General features: G+C 39.0%; 1 protein-coding gene and 2 long non-coding RNA genes across 3 annotated transcripts in view; 2 read left to right on the plus strand and 1 right to left on the minus strand.

Moving 5' to 3' along the window:
• Positions 1 to 1,656: 1,656 nt before the first annotated feature.
• On the plus strand, positions 1,657 to 16,286 carry LOC139622602 (uncharacterized). The gene is made up of 3 exons (XR_011691333.1): positions 1,657 to 1,875; positions 14,648 to 14,759; positions 16,147 to 16,286. It is a non-coding gene; the product is annotated as an uncharacterized lncRNA (long non-coding RNA).
• Positions 1,888 to 14,589, plus strand: LOC139622603 (uncharacterized). The gene is made up of 2 exons (XR_011691335.1): positions 1,888 to 10,173; positions 10,224 to 14,589. It is a non-coding gene; the product is annotated as an uncharacterized lncRNA (long non-coding RNA).
• atrnl1a (attractin-like 1a) overlaps positions 14,778 to 18,705 on the minus strand; it is a 249,853-nt gene continuing 245,925 nt past the window's right edge. Inside the window, exon 30 of the mRNA XM_071479994.1 lies at positions 14,778 to 16,582. Within this exon, the coding sequence (XP_071336095.1) occupies positions 16,461 to 16,582 (122 nt within the window). The 3' untranslated portion in view covers positions 14,778 to 16,460. The remainder of the gene's footprint in view (positions 16,583 to 18,705) is intronic.

Consider the following 18,705-nt stretch of genomic DNA (forward strand, 5'->3'; position numbering starts at 1 on the left):
ATACCAGAAATGGCTTTTTTGGAGATGCAGGCTCCCTCAGCTATCCGGCATCGTTAACTTCTTAGCTTGTGAAAATGTAAAATCTATTGTACAAAAGTTATAATTAAAAACTGTTAAATCACCCACACTGTTTGTACGTGGTGTCATTTCACTGAACAACGATGAAAACAGACCAGAACGTTTAAATAAAGAAGGTTTGAGGTCATCTGAGGGGAAGCTGAGAGGCTGATAAGACCTCAGGACCTCAGGTTACCATGACGAAAGGAAACATGAAGAAACAGCCATGAGGTTTCTGACAACTTTTTAGCTTTGGCCAACCAGCGTGGGGGGGGGTCACTTCAGGCCAGACTGTGTTCTCCAATGTTGCAAGGGGATAAACACATGTTAAACCAGAAACCAATAAATATGTGTTATAGGCCTTATTCCAAAAGCTTTGTCCCCAAGAACTCATGAAAGTAAGTCGGTTAACCTCTGCCTGTTACAAGCAACGCGCCTCATTGCTGTACATTGGAAAAGTGTTTGCGGTCCATCTCAGAACCTTTGGATTAATGAACTTTCTTCTTGCATTGCGATTTAGAGGCTTACATACTCCAAAATCAAACAAAAAAGTCATTTTTCATAAAATATGGGATTCATTTCTCACACTTTTGGAATCAATAACTGAAATTTCCTAAATTTAGCATTTACCAAGTGAGACTGTTTCCCCCTCCCATTTTTTTTCTTTTGATGCACAGGTATGTTAGTGTGCATGTAAACACGTATGTTTCTTTCTCGTCATCATTTTGCTAGCCAGCATTGTTTTTGTAGGCGCTGATGGCAATCGGTTCATGGGTGGGGGGTCGGAGGATGTGGCCAGGCCACGCTGGAGGGGTGATGTGTGGTGTTCAAAGTCAATAAAAATGATTGATAGAAAAAACCAGACACAAAGACATCCTGTACAAACCGCCTGACTCAACGTGGACGTGTTCACCTGAAAGCAGCTGGCTGATGAGTCAGTTTATGTTCCATTTGAAACTAATACTACAACATTATCCTTAATGGTGTCTGGCTGTGAAGTGAGTTTGTGTATTAAATGCTGAAGTTTTGTTTTATCCATCTGTGGCTTCCTCTGCTTCCTCAATACCAGCTTTCAAATAACTGAAAAATTATATTACAGTATCTCCAGTATTGGAAACCTTTAACTAGAAAATTGTGTTATTTTTGCAATGTTCTGAGGAGTCATTGTAATTCACTGAAAAAGTCGATAGCAGTTTGGTGGAATAAATTGAAAACAGCCCCCAAAAACCCAATAGAATAACTTATTCTATTCTACAAACATTTCAAGCTGTTCATTCATTCAGTGTTTGAAATAAAAGTTGCAGCAAGATGTTTTTAAGGCAGAAATCAATGCTCATCCAGTTTGCAAAACAAACAATTACGTTAAAGAATAACAAGAAAGTGGAGGGAAGTGGCACCTGTTAAACCTGTTAAACCAGTTCCACCCCTGCTATAAGAAAATAATGGACTGAAAATGTGTTAATTAAAAGTGAAAGCACATTAAATTATACTCATGAATGACAGACACAGTGGATCAGCTGGGGGTTGATGGGTGCACAGGGGCTGGGTGAACCACCAATAGGAGTTTTCAAAGTATTGTGTGGGCAGGCTGGAAAACAGTTCACCAGTTGTGGAAAATCATATGAATAATTTGAGAAAATGGAAATGTCCTTTAAAATATTGTGTTGGTATTTTGGGGTAAAGTTGTGTTCAGGATCATGTTGACGTTCAAATAGCAACGGGCTGCTGTCGACGCCGTGAACGCACCACGAGATCACGTCTCATCGCCTGCTGCAGGTCGGATGATTGACAGCTGAAGTGGCCGAAACGCTGAAGAATGTAAGTTATATTATCCTTTAAATGTATTAAGTCACTGTTGGCTGCTAAATGTGGTAATTTTCATTAGTTTTATAGATGAACGTTTTCTTCCTTACTTGTTTTAACCTGTTGGAAAATGGGTTAGCATGTTGACTTGCTTGCTAGCTTGTTTTTCCTTTAGCTAAAGGTCTAAGATTTATGACTTATGGCGGAGCAAAGGTTTCAAATGTGTCTTGGTTCATTTATTATTATTTATATATCAGCAATGTGAAGCCGGGGTCTTTACAATGACTGTAATCCCAACTGTATGTTAGGGAAACACCGGCTAAATACGCGCTAACGTAGCTAGCATCTTTGATAGCGTGACTTTAAACGCAACGCTGCGTTGTTCAGGTAAAACTAAAACAGACCATAACATGACATGAAAGGTTTACTTTAGTTAAAGAGTTCACTTCCTGCTACTAGTTAAAAGACCAGTGGCAGGAAATAATCAGAGCTAATTCATCTTAAATCAGCTGTGAAGTTCAGTTCAGATTTGACAGTAGGGAAAATTGTTGGTGTTCAGGCAGCAGTGGTTAATATAATCCATAACAAAAAATTATTAATAAATTAATAATGTTAAATTCTATGTGATAAAGTTCTAGCAATCAATTTGTCATAATTTCATAATTAAGCATGTAAGAGAGGGTTTCATAGATGAGTACAGCCAAGTCAAGCCAAGGCCGCACATTTTGGTGTATGGTGTGATTCCTGTCTGTCATATATGACCCAGATCATCACTGAAATAAAATAAAATAAATCCTGGACAATGATCTGTAGAAGAAAGTGGGAACCCTGGGTGGGTCCAGTAAAAACAGGAAACTTTTGGGAACTTTGACCCCTGAAAGCAAAGCAGTGCCGCGCCGCTTTTTGACTGAACCACTTGTAAAAGTTGTGATGTTCAACCCAAGAGTGATTTTTTTTTTTTTTTCTTTTATTGATGCAATGATTTTTATCATGTCACATAAATATAAACTTCCATGCAAGTTGAGATGGGAGCAGCCATTATGAATAAAAAAAAACCTGCAGGGGCACAGTGAAACACATTTTAGCTTTGGATGGGTAGGAAATATAAAGAGAACAAGTCTAGGTTTATGTAACATACAGTACAGTCTAACAGTCCCATCCTCAGCTGTTCCCACCTGGTTATTTGTGATGACATTTACAACACATACCTGCTGGGCTGGGAGGATAGCACAAAATTACACCGAGCAGCACTTTGCAGATAAGTATTGTGTTGTTCAGGTAGTTCGAAGACCCTGAGACTGGATTTACAGGAACCGCAGTTTAAATCCCACAGTGCGAGGTAACTGTGAAGAGAAGACCCACAGATCCCTCATCAGTATATGCAGTTGAGCTTGTAGCTATTCTGAAAACGACAAAAATAATGCACTAATTGCATTTGATAGCTGGGCACAATCATAAAGGCACAAATGGAAAAAGTATGGAAAGAATAGTGGGATATTAATGATACTGACCTCTTTATAATTTACTAAAACATGGGTTTGGGAAGGAGGCTGGAGGGGAAGACAGTTATTTGTGTCTCAGGATCAATCGGTAGTAGTGCTGCTGAACGTAGTTGTGTTTGACAGAAGTGTGCAGGCTTTGTGTTTCTGCTTTGTTGTGTTGAGCTGCTGTGCTGACTGTTTTGTTAACAGGTGTGGTATTCTGCTGTTGATTGAGTTCGAAGTTTGGGGATTTTTTAATTTCTGTACCTTAACAGAACTTGTTGCACCTGCTGCAGTGTCCGTGAGCCTTGTTAAATTTAGTGATGGCCTTTTTTTGTTGAATAGCGAGTTTTGTCATTTGTCTGGTGAATTAAAGGATGTTGTATATTTATATTTGGATGTCAGTTGTATGCATAGTCTACACAGCTTGTACACAGAAGGGGAATTGATATCTGTCTTGAACCCCTGGATGTTGTTGATGTTGATCTTCCAGTGATTTTAATAACTTTTTATGGAAAATCTTACTAAATCTTAGTTACAATAACCTGATCTTGTTGTTTGTTTTTTTACCTTTCTTTTTATTCTTACTTTAATGGGAACAGGTTGTATAAAATGTCTCATTGTTTGGCACCTCACACAAAATGTTTTAATACCTCAAAGAGATTTACTATCAAATGATAACTGCCAAGGTAAAACTGTAATCCTCCGCTTCAGTACAAAGTATACACAAAGTGACACTACTGTTCATAAAACATAAACTGTTTAAATACAAAAGTGATAACTTAAAAAAGGCAGTAGCTGAGGACCAGCTCCTATTTATGGCTCAGTGTGTGATATAAAGTGGTGCTGATAGTCACTGACATAGAGAACATCCACTGAGGCATTTTTGACATCATGAATAAAACATTAACCTAACTAGAAAAGAAAAATATATCTAAAGTAGAAAAGGGTGATGGGGAAATGGTCTTACGTGTGCACATCAGCGTCATCAAATGCCATAAAATGAGTCTGACATTTGAATATACTAATAACTCATAATTCTCCATTATCTTCCAACACAGCCATTAGGCTAACAGCACGTCCTCGAGCCTTAATACAGTGCACCGTAATAACAGTGACTGCAGGATAACCACATTTGCCAGGAATGTAGTTCGTTTGGGGAAGTGCTCATAAATATCACTTGTTGCAAAAGGCTGCAAGCAACAGAGTCACCTTAAGACATAGATGAACTAATTAGGGCTGCAGCTATTGATTATTATAGTAATCGAGCACTCTACCGCGTGGTCCATCGATTAATTGGGTAATCGGGTAAGATAAGGAATAAGACTTTTCATTCAATAAAAATGTATAGAATATAGAAAATATATAAAAGAGAAAAGAAAACAGGTCTCTTGAAATGATCAACTAATTGGTTTCTTTAAAAAAAAAAAAATCAACATTTTTATTGCTTAAATTGCTACAATAAACTTTTTTGCAGGTTTACTCGTTTTGAAAAAAATAAAAAAAACACTTTTACACTCGCTAACTTTTGTGTGAACGGATTAGAGACTAAAAATCTCCAAAGCATCTCTGTCACTGCCCTCTGCTGTGTTCTGACTGACACATAACAAGCCCACGTTGCTTGCTCCACATGTGTCTGATTTGGGTTGGATTATAACGAGATATTACAGATGTTGCATTTGGATATTGCCCGAGCCCAACTGCAAGCAAACGTGCACGTCTGGTTTTGATACAGAGCCTTCTACTTTTACATTATTGCTTACGTGTTAAAAAGTCAAATTTACCAATGTTGACGGCTGCATTAACAAATAGATTTTATCCTTTATTCGTCTGTCAGTCATTTTGTTAATCATTCAGTTTAGAAACAAGTCTGTGACACTGCGGTGACATCTTCAGTTTACTTGTTTTGTTTGAACGGCATCTTAAGTCTACGAACCTAACACTGTGCAGAGGTGTGGACACATCATTACTGAGGACACCATTAAAAAGATGAGGTGTTAGATCGGAAGATGAAGCATAATAATTATGTCTCGGCCTGAGGCGTGATTATATGACAATAAGCCAGCACACTGTTAAATGAAGACACACAGTAAAAGCACCGTGACCTCAGAATTTCAGTTAAAATTCACCATCCATACAGCCATACATTTTCTTTGTCCAGATTAATTGATCATAAATTAACCTCGATTTTTTTTTTTTTTTTTTTCAATCTTGCAGGAGCAGGAACAGATCCATGCTCTTAGGGCACCCCCCCCCCCATTGTGGGGAAAAAGCTAATAGTGTCACAGAATCATGAAATGAAACCCCCCTGGCTTCAGAGCAGAACTGTAAAGCCAGCTATCAAATATTACGTCCAGTCGGTGAGTGGATTTGATGGGAGACAGCATTTCACATGCAGAAGTCGAGCTTATTAAGAGTCATTAAAGTGCTATTTTCTTCCTGTGGAATGGCGTCAGTGGATATGAACACTGAGCTGTGATGAAAGCTGTGGAGCACAGTTAGATATTAGCCTACCTGGCTTTTATGCAGTAGTAATGGACTGACTTCAGTGGAAGAAGAGTGGCAGTTGATCATACCTGCAAATTACATCATTCTTGAAACTGGAAGAATGAGCTTCATGTCTTTGTTTCTCTGCACTGCTGAAGTCTCCCTCCTTACCAAGTCATTCCAGTTTGTATTTGACTCCTCAAGGTCTTATTTTCTTGCAGCACATATTATTATTTTAACCTATTTCCAAAGCAAATCAACTTACATGGAGAACTTCCCAAAATCCTGTTTATTATTCTGTTTTCTAATGAAGTCCAGAGCTGCCTTATTTATTTCTTGTTGCCAGGTGCTTGAATGAAATTGATTCCTATTTGTAAAAGGTTGAAACATATTTACTGCACTAGCACTTGCAAGGTTTTTAGAATGGATTTGATGACTTGGTTTATTGCAGACAGAGTCAGTTCATGGTGCATTGCTGATTCACTGCTCAGGTTTGATTTACAGTGTTTGCATTGCGTGATGCTCATGCAGGGCAATGACATGAAAGCCACAACATTTTAGTTGTTAACTTCTTTTAAGGAACTATTTGTAAGTTTTGCTATTGCTGCATAGCCAACATTAGCATTAACAGGTTTATTAGTCAAGCAGAAACATTGCAAGTTCAGCGTCAAACGTCAGTCCTTTACTCACCAAGAGCTGTCACCAGCAGTGGACAGCATCGTCAGCGATAACTCTTGTCACGTCTTTTCCTCTACTGAAGTTAGAGCTTTCTCTCTTTGTGTTTTTCCTGAGCTAATCAAGTATCTGTATCATATCTGACGTGGGAATATTTTAATGGACTATATTGACTAAAATAAATCTGATCAAAATCTGATGCTGTCTTTGCTAAACTGTACTGTGATTGTCCATCTGATCCTGCTAGTGCTCAAATGGTAGCAAAGCCGTTGTCGCTCCTCTCGTATTTGCAACGAGCAGTGCACACAACACTCAGCTTACTAGCTTCTAACCATTGTTTTCACTGGTTGAAATGACAAACATCACTGTCAGAGTGTCGTATCACTTTTTACTAATTAACATTAATTCCATTAGTAACGTGAACTTGGTGGCAGGTCAGAATAAAACTTGGCTGTTGTCGACTTGTGTGCTCTCTGTAAGCTGGTGTCTGTACTCTGCCAAAGATTTTTTTTTTGAAGCAAAGGAAGCATCACTCTGTGACACCTCTGTACAACCGTGAGCGGCCTGAGTGTCTTTGAACCACTCCAGCAGAGTGACAGGTCTTCTCTTTAGCTGATCCCATCATGTCAGCTTCAGAAGTTGCACGCTCCCACTTTAAGTTTCATTCATATCTTGTCCATAATTTAAACCTATCGACTTTGTAGTTTTGAATCAGTGTTCAATATTTAGATCAGGTGGCGTCTGAAAAGTAACCTGGCCCCAGTTTTGAGGGCTGCACATTATTTCAGTGTGTAAGATACATATTTCTTCAGCATTTAGGTAAATATAAACTGGATCAGGCCAGTATTACAGGACTAGGATTTGGATTTGGTGCCAAAATACTTGATCAGGACTTTGTTTTGATGCAGCTTTCCAGACATTAGAACTGCGTAACCTTTGATGCCAAATGTTGCTTTGTAGTGATGTGGCTTCTGTGTGAATATTAAGACTTATCACACGTTACAAAAATTATTTTCTAGTCAGAACCTCATGAGGCAGAAACACTTTCTGTCACTTCTATCTTCAGTGTGAATGTACTCTCTCTAGGGGAAATTATTACGGGGATTTGTGGTTATAATCTAGCAGCCTGCGCACCTTGACTTCAGCATCAACATTCTTTAGCACCAGTGATACATAAGATTAATAACCAGAATAAAACAGAACCAGACTCGTCATTATAATTGACCCTCATTCCGCAGTCTCATCCGCTCATAACAAGCCTCCTGATATTATATTTTTTATAGTTTATCAATACCAAAGCTCTATTCATTAATGGACAGTTTATAAGAAGAGGTCATAAAACTTCACATAAACACGTTGGGTCTCCTGACACCAGCATGAATTAACATCTATTAATGCATTGTGGGGGAATCACTGCGGTGCAGTAAACTCCTGTGTGGCCAATTCATGTCATTGTGACAAATAGGTTATGAATACTAATAAATGTGTTTGTCATAATCATCTTTGGTTCTTTACAGTCATATTTTAATTAGGCAGGATGTTAACAACTCTAATGACTGAGCTTTTTTTTCTTTAACTATTCTCCAGTAATAGACAGTAACAGGAAAAGTAATAGTTTGTTATGATGATAGGAAAAATATTCATATAATGTTTGATAAAGTATGTTAAAAGTAGTGGAGTAAAAGAATTAATAGAAATAGTTATCACTTTTGTATGTAAAGGACCAGGCTGGTGTTATTGTAGATCCCTGGAAAAGCCAACAACGTCTTACTCAGTCTCTCCATACTGTCTGACTCCCTTACCCGCTCTGTGGCTCCCCAAACCAATTTTTTCCCTTTTAAAGGCATAAATCTTTAAAATGAGTCACATATACACAGTTTCATTTAAAGAAAAAAAAAAATCTCAATAATTTTTTTAGCAAATTACTGTAGAGTTTTATCAAATCAAACATTAAGAAATAGAACGTTTTCTTGGGACTATTTTCAGTGGCGGAATGATCCGTATTTGATGCTCTACTAAATATTTGGGGCAGCAGGGTAGTGTATGTGGGATTGAGTCACAAAAAAAAAAAATCAGTGTGTGTTCATGGTAATGAATACCCAGTGTGGATCACTGATGTGTTTTTAATAGTTCTTTGACAGTAATGGAGCTCTACGGCCCAGAGGTATAAGTTGGATCAGGCTTTGGTTTTGCACACGGTGCTTTATTAGTATTGTCAGTAAGATCAGTTCATTGTCTGTTTTGGTCATTTAATGGAACAGTAAAAAAACAAAAAATTGACTCCCGCTCACTGTCAGCTCACTCATGTTCAACCTTTGTCAGACTTGAAATACCTGATTAATAAGTTTCAGTTTATTTATCATATAACACTATGGATATAATTAAATATCCACAATGGAGAAGGGGTCACTAGGGAATTACTGAGATTTTTACTTTAAAAGAATAACCTAAAATTATATAAGAAGAAAATATTTTTTTCAAATCCAGTACAATTTCATCACTTTCTGTTCCGTTACGTGCTAAACTAGAATGGCACACAATAACATACACCTCTGCCAAGGCCAAACAACCCCACACATCTGAGACAACAAACAAACAAGTCAACAAACAGAAAAAGGTGAAAGCATAGCCTCTTTAGTGGACATAAAAAATAAAAGCATAAGGTGTTTTATTATGAAAACACCATTTTATTTTAAACTTAAGTTTAGTTCAGTTTGAGTCCAAAGATCTGTTTCTGGATATTTGCTTGTAACTTTCCAAGCATTGCTTTAAACAACGCTGCCTTATTTTAAACTGTAGGAGATCCCAAAGTTTCTAAAGACATCAGACATGTCAGGAAAAATGTGTATAATGATACATGAGACAGTCACAAAACAGAGTCCTGCATGGGTCCAGATTCGGAAACCTGTATTGATCCCATACCTACAAACATCAGTGCCAGTACTGACCCATTACCTGTAATCTTCTCAATTCTGGGCCTAACCTGATCCCTATTACAGACAGACCATGCAACTCCACCTGTAATCAAATACACTGGGAACTCACTAACACTGTTTAAATTGCTTTATTTGTTACTTTCTTGAGGTTGGCACACAACCAACGTCGCTTTAACATGGCTGAACAAAATGCTGACAGTAAAGAAAGGCACAGTAAATGCAGAGAGACTGTTAGAATATGTAGCTAAAGACCAAAATGAAGACGGTCAAATTCATTTTTTAATATTTTTTTTAATACAAAAATGCTTTCAAAGAGAGAGTGGCCCTGACTTATAAATAGGTAGAATAAGAAGGAACACAGATTACAGTGTGGCACAAAATGTCTCTGTGACAAAGCAGGACATTGGTCACCTCGACCCATCAGCTGACCCCCTGCAGGCGTCCTGAAGTCTCTGCGGTTACCGCTCACATAATCAAGCTGATGCAGTGCGTCAGTAGCTTCGCTCCTTCCCTTTTATCCTCCACGTCTTTGTACTTCGTGTGCTGAGTGAAGAAAAAAAGGGCCCTCTTTGTTGGCAGAGAAGGCCACTTATGACATAGCCGTGCATGCTGGGATTGAGTAGAGGACAGTGCTGACAGGGGCGACATTCTTCACAGCGTCACACAGCCTGGCTGACTGGTTGGTGGTTTGGTTGGGTGTGTGTGTGTGTGTGTGTGTGTGTGTGTGTGTGTGTGTGTGTGTGTGTGTGTGTGTGTGTGTGTGTGTGTGTGTGTGTGTGGGGAGGTGGAGGACAGCAGTTTGCTTTGTAATCCTTTGTCGCCCCCCCCCCCGGCTGACTCGGTCACTTGTCCTCAGTCCATGGCCCAAATTACCCGCCGCAATTGGCCCATAATGGCATAAAGATTGAGGTCTGGATGGGGCATCAATCACAAGGACGTGGCTCAGCTGACCCTGAGTCCTCGACAAGAGGGAGGTGAGAGAAGGGGAGGAGGCAAAGGGGTGAGAGAGTGGGGAATGAGGAAGTGAAAAGGGCAAGAGAGATGGAAAGATGGTGTAAGCAGACAGAAGAGGAAGGGAGAACAAAGGGGATGGGGCAGAGAGACAGTGAGAGACTATCAGAAGTAATCAGTTTTATTACTGAACAGTCCTTGAAAAGGACAAGATGCACTAATACAAAGCTCCTGATGCTGTGTGTGTTATTTGTGTGTGTGTGTGTGTGTGTGTCTGTCTGCTTGGACATTACTGGGACCTAAAAACTCAGACTTGGCAGCGGTAACGTGGGTTTGATTTTGCTAATTTAATTGAGGATCCATTCCAGGCTAAATATTGTACTTATGTCTGGAATTTAGGCTTGAACCTGCCAAATTATAAATATCAGTCATTCTCCTCTTTGCTGAATGGCATCTCTGTGCACACATCAAAATGAAAATTTAATAGAGAGGCCATGAACTCAAGTGTCGTACAAATTTGCCTTCATGCACAGCTGTGGGAACCTAATCTTAACTAGTTTGAAATCTGAAACTGGAAAATATTCATCAATTTCTAATTTATCTAGAGTAGAAATTAAAGCGCTCACTTCCTTTTTTATTTAAATCTGGAAATTTGTCAGTTTCTTATTTATTACACAGGTGAAAATTTGATTAGAAATCAGTGAAGCATCAATGCGTTTTAATAGTTTGTACATTGTGGAGTTAATCAGCAGCTCATTGGGGGTAGTGTGTATGTAAAGAATGGGTAAAGGTTAAAAGTTTTTTGTGATTATTTAATGTTGCACTTCTTTAAGCTTTACTTCCTCTTTATTTTCAGGACATTTTCTTCCCTCTGTTTACTTTTGAGTATTTTTAGCGACACTAGCAGCCTGTGTTTGTTTAGGGATATGTTGGTTCATCAATCCACCACTTTGGTCCAGATTGAAATATCTCAACAGCTATTGGATGAATTAACACAAAATTTTGTTCAGGCATTCATGTCCCCCTCATGGTCAGTTATCGTCACCTTGCTGACCCTCTGACCTCAGTGCCACCGCCAGTTACTGCAGGTTAAAATGTTTATTCATTTGCACAACCTGCAGAACTACAGATTTTCCCCTCATCCTCAGCTGTACTCTGTTCAGTGCTAGCAAATGTTAGCATGGTAATGCACTAAGCCAACCTGCTATATTTGGCACGACGCTTAATTAACATGGTAAATGTCATTGTCACTGTGAGCATGTTAGTATGCTAACATTAGCATTTAGCTCAAAGCACTGCTACGCCTACATCACAGAGTTGCTGGTGTGGCTGATGACTCTTTGTTGCGTTGCCATGTGTATTGCTGAGTTGTTTTCAACAAGTGTTTTCATGCATAAACCTGTTAGAGAAGTGTGTTTTGACAGGGCTGCTATATAGCCTAGCTTTAAACGCTCGTGTGTACTGTTGCTAACATGGAGCAGTTTATGACTCTGTTCATGGTGCTCCACAGGCACAGAGGATTTATGCAGGCTACACCATGTGAATGCAGTAATAGTAAAGAGTGTAGTAGTTGAGTTGACAGTTGAGCTGCTGGTGCCTTGTAACAAATTGCTGAAAGGCAGTCCCTGAAAGACAGCGTGGTCCATTGTTTCCGTCGATACTTAAACCAGTAGGTTAACGTTAGAGAGAGGTTGTGTTTGAGGTTGAAGGAGAAGAAGAAGAAAATATCACACTGTAAAGCTGAGGCGCCAGTGTTGAAGGCAAAAGCTCTTAGAGCATCACTTTATGTCCTGCACTGGCACTGAACAGAGCTTGGCATATGAACATAATTGTTCTGTCTGTCTGTGTGTGTGTGTGTGTGTGTGTGTGTGTTCTCTTGGTGTGATCTTGGTGTGTTTGCACATATTTGAACACGTGGGACTCATGTCAGAAATCTGTTGAGCTCCATTTTCTACAAGAGACGAATGACAGTAAAACAGATGTTAAGGGTTTAACAGCAATGACTGTCATTAATTTAAAGCAGGGTCTTTTTCTTCCTCTCTCTCTCTCTTTCTATGTTTGTATAAGTTGTGTGTGTTCAGTTATTGAGCTTCTTACATTGTACTAAAAACACAGACCCCTCTTTCATCCTCACAACTGGTTTAAAAAACATTAGATCAGGATAAAAGGGAAAGTGCACCACTTCCTTCTGCCTCTGACGTGCAGGTATTGAGTAGAGTGGAGATGCCAGCAGCCCACTTAATGCTAAATACTGCAGTCTTTTATCTTGAGGAAAAAATAGAGCGAGCTAAGAGCGTAAAAACGAGCACTTATCTCCTCCTGGTCACTAATGGTGGTGACAGAAGCCGCATTGACCTCATGTAATGTTCAGAGGGCTTTCAAGTTCCAAACTAGATGTTCAAACAGAGCAGTCAAAAGCAAAAGTCAGACAAACGGTGTGGGAAAAAAGCCTTCATTAATAAAGATTTAAAGCCTCTCTTGATATAGTTTTAGAAATCGGTGCTTGATCATGGAAATCTAAGCAAATTAAATGTAATTGTTTTAACAGAGGTGCTGTGTCATTTAGATCAGTTCCTTAATGAATAAAAAAAGACCCATTCCCAGCTAAGTGAGCAGTATCAGACTCACATTGGTACAAGAGGATAAGGTATTTTAAGGTAAAAGAAGGCATATGCAAATGATAACTGACATGAAAGCATTGTTTACCCAGCTTTTATTTACCGCTACATCACTGACTGTGAAGGATTTTGAAATGCAGCCAGACGGCAGAGAGCTGCAGCCACTGGATCCTCTGCTGCTGTTCCCTGGAAAGAATGCATGTTGGTGTTTTCTTCTGGTTCCAGTTCCTCATTTGCATAAAAGTGTCTAATTCTTGGAGATGTTGAGATCCCCCTCAACAATCCCGCCCCCACCGCTTCATGATGATGGACATAATCCGCAGTTTATTTTAAAGCACACAGCAGCCATTTGTTATTGAGGCAATGTAGACATAAAAAGACTGTTTATTTTATGTCTATATCTAAAAACTGCATCTGTATGTGGCACCACATTTGTAAACGACGCCCCACTGTGATGCTCATTACACATAAAAATAGAAATATGTTTGTGCACAATAGCAGACCCTAAGGAGGCACATCCAGAAAGCCATTGTAAATGTTTTTAGTTACACCTGTGTTTGACAGGACAATAGGTCTGCTGTGAGAAATGGCTAATGTTCATGCAAAGATTACCTTTTGGACTGAGGGTGGTGTTTATCTTCTGGGGAACATGAACGTGCTGACTGAAGTCCATAGCAATCTTTGCATAATTTCTTATGCCTGTATTTATTGTCAGTTGATTCATTTGTTGCTTCGTCTTCCCATATTTTACACTTCTCCTGTGTTGATATCTATAAGAAGATATAGTTGTGGTTTGAAGAACCAAAAACCATCTCAGTGTAGTTTTACATCTCCTCTCTCAGGCTTCTTGAGCTCGAGTAACAAATCCAGGTAAACACTAAGATAAACCAAATCCTGCAGGGTTGGATGGTGGGTCCAGGTGGTCTGGGCTTGGGGCATGGCTGAGGGTGGTGACTGCTCTGTTGTGACATCACAAAGTTACAAAGCTTGTTTTAAGGCTCAGTTTCTGAATACAGGCTGTGTGCATTTCTCTGTGGACTGAGCACTTTGATACTTTCACAGTATTAATATAGAACCTAGACCTGCTTTATGATCAAAAAAGACATGGAAATCTCACTTTATATAATATGAGACCTTTAAACTAGTTTTAGTGTATAAATGCGTTTTCTTGTGTCTAAGTAAGTAGCGAGAGGTCGAGACAATGTTTGCCTTTTCTCAGATGTTAATGGACAAAATTCAGTAAATGTTGACATAAAATGCAAAGGCATGAGATATATAACAAACACTCATAATATCCAGTGTTTGTTGACACTGGGGGAAAATGTGTATTCTCACCTACATATTTATTACTGAGGGTATAGTTAGAGATGCATCTAATGTTGTATTCTTCCCATTTACCAATATGAGGGGGGCAGAACATTAAAATATCATGGAGTGCAGTTAAATGGTAACTGAGTGTATATCTGAAATGTAGCAGCAAACACTCCTTTCTGCAGTGCTTCCTGTGAACATGCTGGGTTAAAACGTATTAATTAGCTCTAACAAAACTGTGAATATGTGGATGTTTTGGAATCAGTATTATTAATTCCATTAACCCATATTGTGCTCGGTGCTTTTTTATTTATGTTTGTCCATTCAGGTTGCTGAGCCAGTCCTTCTGTAACTCTGCTGGAAGTCTATAGTATTAGCTGTTATCTGACCCTATTGACATCCTGAGAACACCAGTCAATACACTGCCACACAAACCAGAGGTAAGAATACACACAGTCTGTTGTTACAATTACCGTACGAAGAGGCATCAAAATGTTTTAATAGTAAATGTACAGTTTTTATGCTCATATGGACAAAAACAGTGAGGTGAGCTGCCCTTTGTTAAGTCTCAACAACAAACTGGTGCAAAATTACATGGAGTCAAAATGTCTGAATGAAAACAATCAGACAATATATAGACAATACATGTGCATAAACACAAACTCTACTGTGTATCTGCAGTTAATAAAAAGTGACTTTACAATATTAAATCAAGGTTTAAGATTTGGTAAAAGGAAAGACTTGATGTTACTTGAAACTTGCTATGATACACAAAATATGGTATTTGCTATGTAAATAAATTTGGAAATGAAGAGACACTATGTAAAAGCACATGTAGAAGCATAAAAAGGGAATACTGCACAGACCTGCTCTATAAAATCAATTATTTAGTCTTTCATTTTAAAAAAAATCCTTAGTGCATTTGTAAACTTGCAAAATTATTGTTTAACTGTAATTTGCATAATTAATAAATATTACATAAGGAGATATGTTATATAAAGGTTCGTGTATCACAAATAAACTTTACTGGAGGTCATGAGAAAAGACGTATACTGTAGCTTCACAGTCATAAATGAATTATTAGGCATATGAATACCATCAGTAGTGTGTGTTCGATACTGCCCTTATGGTTACATTGCAGCCCAGAATAAACATTACATTTGGATGATCAGTTGCATATTATTATCCCACAGAGGGTCCTAATGTACTGGTAAAGCATTTCACTTATAGTGCATAATACAGATGTGTAGGAGGCCCAGAACTACAGATAATGGACCTTTCCATTACAGAGGACCTGAGCAGATTTAAAATGTAGAACTTCAAATGTTGGTGCGGGGGAAAAACAAAAATCAACTGTAATTCATAACGGACACATTTTAACAGTTACATCCAAAGATTTTCAGAGTAAGATTCAGTTCTTCAACGTCTCAACAACAGTAGTCTTTAAAATTCCCGGAGGAGACCTTCTCCTCAACCAAATCCTTGTTACAGATAATTACCCACTACAGTGTTTTGCATTGATCTAGTTATGTCAGAGTGGGTTTGTAAGTCAGGAGGACTTCATTTCGGCTCAATATCTTCCACTGGAGCTCAAAGCCATTTAGTTTGGTTTATTGGTGAAAAACAAGTGTTTTCTTCTCTGTCAGTGTGGCAGACCACATGACAAACAGACAAGCAGAACCCTGGAGACGCAGAGCCACATGGCATGTTAGCAGAAAAGGCTGCCAGCTCTCCTCGTTAATATCTGACCAAAGCTATGATGGAAAAACACATTCTCATTATCAATCTGCAATTATTTCTCCAATTTATGTTTTCCTTGCCCCTCAGGACCAGCATATGCACGCAGAGGACAAAAAGAGCATGTTGAGGAAGAAGTTTTCCATCTAATCCAGGGAAGAAAGGGACCACGAGTTCCACTTTGCCAGTTTGGATGCCTGTTGAGACAGTGGTTACATCCATGGGCCCACTCCCATCCATTCCTTAGGGTTAGGGTGAAACCCACTTTAAATCCAAACCCAATTTTTCCAGGCTCTGTGTTTTGTGTACAGTGTTTCCCCTTGTTTAAAGCCAGTGACAGTATCTCCAGTGAAATCCTCTTGGGGACACGTGGATATGTGGTGATCTTGTTGAGGGCATCCAGATCATACGCAGGTCCCTTGGTGGTGCACGGTGTGTTTGCGGTGCTTAAGACCAAGGCCTCGTTCCTTGAGGTCCATCGCTCGCTGCTGTGATGTGTCCACCAGAGCACTGGCTATAGCAATACCTAGAAGCCCAGAGAGAAAAGACAATTACAAGAAAATATGTAACATGCTGTTTTTACATGTATTTGCATTCAAAGCTCTGCGTGTTTAAATTTTACTCTGGGTGGCCCGTTGAGGTCCCTCCACTAAGTAGGTGTGCCTTGCTTAAGGCCAATGGATGACCATCTATTGGCTGTAAATTTGTATTGATTACTTTTCTCAAATAAAGGAATATTTGGATTCTGCTTTATTACATTGTGTGCAAAACACTTTGTTCAAAATGTTTTGAGAAGTGCTACACAAAAAAAAATTCCTATTGAGCTATAACTGAGAGACAAGTAAAAAGTCTCAGCCGGTGTGCGACAGGTGGAGGAACATCATCCTACTGGCAGGCAGAACATCCAGAAAACGATTTCCTCTCCCCAGCCAGTGTTGTCTGGCTTCAACAGGAGACAAGGGGGCTAACGCTCAAGTCACTGAAGCGTATCTCCCACCTTCCTGTCTCTTCCTCTTTCCTTTTTCACTGTCTCCCTCTCACCATCCAGCAGGATGTCATACCTCTCTCAAAACAACTCCAGTATCTGATGTTCGACTCGCTCTCCACAGCAGGGCTTAGAGAGAGCAGGCCGGATGGACCAAGGCATCAGATGCCTCGCAGCATTGTGTTAGCTTGGCAGTAGCTGCTGTTGTTAATGTGGATTTAGAGTCATGGCAGCTCTTGCGAGTGCAGCAAGTCCTGTCTTTCCCTCCCGACAATCGTGGGCCTGACAATGCATGGTCATTACAGCGAGAGCTCAATCTGCCAGTACGCAGGAGCCAAATAAACAAAACAGGCAAACAGCGGAGGGAACCTGCTGCGCTCTTGATATGATTTGGATGCAGGACGCTCTCAGCATTTCACACTCAAGTGATTCTTGGGATTTTTTTGGTGGGTGGAAAGGGGAAAGCCGATTACACAGTTGCTCAGTGTGTGCCTGTCTGTGTACGTGACTCTGCAGGTTTATGTGTGTGACTGTGAGTAACTGTGTAAATACCGTAGGTGTGTGCATGCACCTGTGCACTTACATATTTTGCAAAGTTCTGACACAGTGAGCCATACAGTCAGATCCAGCAGCCAACAGCAGCAACGTGCACTCTCCTCATTCAAAACGATGGCGAGAAGTTGATTGGCTGGAATCACCTGGTCTGTTGGAATGTGGCTCATTATGGTTGTTTGTTTCTCTTTGGCTGTGGTTTTACAGGGTGTGTGTGTGTGTGTGTGTGTGTTTTTGGCTACTGCAAATCCCAGATTTGGCTTCTGTTGCTCTTCATGGTTTGGTCCAAATGCTGGCAGTGCTCATTTGTAAATCTTCTGTATATTTCAAGAGTAAACGGCTGCCACTTTACTTTTACAAGGTCGTGTCACCAGCACTTTTTCAAGGAGATTCTTCTGGATTTCAGTAACATAGGAGCAGTTCACATTTTACAATTAAAAGCAAACAGTTGCTGTGTATTTTAAAGATTGATTCCAGTGTTCTTTATACTTAGTACATCAAAACTCTGCTACTCTTAGGCCACTAAAAGACAATTAAAAGAACACAATTTTTTCCTGTCTGTGTTTAGACGGCTCTAAAACGAGATCTTCATGGCGCCAAACAAAATGTACAGATAATTAAATTTTTTTAATGTAAATATTTTTGCAGAATTTATTTTTTGTTTTTTACTGCCTTCCCTACAATTGGTAAAGGCTGAAATGACTAATTGATCATGTTAAAATTGCAAAATGCCAAACGTGTCATTTTTTTTCACTATTATCTGAGATTTTATACAAAAAACATTAATTGTTCACACACTCAAACAATTCTGTCATCTCTCTCGCAGTCTCATTCTCTCTCATGTCTTCACTCAACTGAAACCTTCATATTTTTTAGATATTAGTTAGATCATAATTTAATTATTTTTTAATAAATCTATAAACTAGGTTTGTTTTACAGACTAGGATTAAAAACATAATAATTGTTAACTTTTCATGTAGCACTTGGATTGATCTGTCATGTAATCAACTGCTACACTGATTTTTAAATTGGTGTTTTATAAAACAATATCAATGTACTTATCATTCTGTTTTATTATATTATTAATTTTTTTGTCTTTGAACAAATGGTAC

The sequence above is a fragment of the Trachinotus anak genome, unplaced genomic scaffold (genome assembly GCF_046630095.1).
Source record: "Trachinotus anak isolate AG129_WGS33_773 ecotype Australia unplaced genomic scaffold, CSIRO_AGI_Tana_v1 ptg000007l, whole genome shotgun sequence".
Lineage (NCBI taxonomy): Eukaryota > Metazoa > Chordata > Actinopteri > Carangiformes > Carangidae > Trachinotus > Trachinotus anak.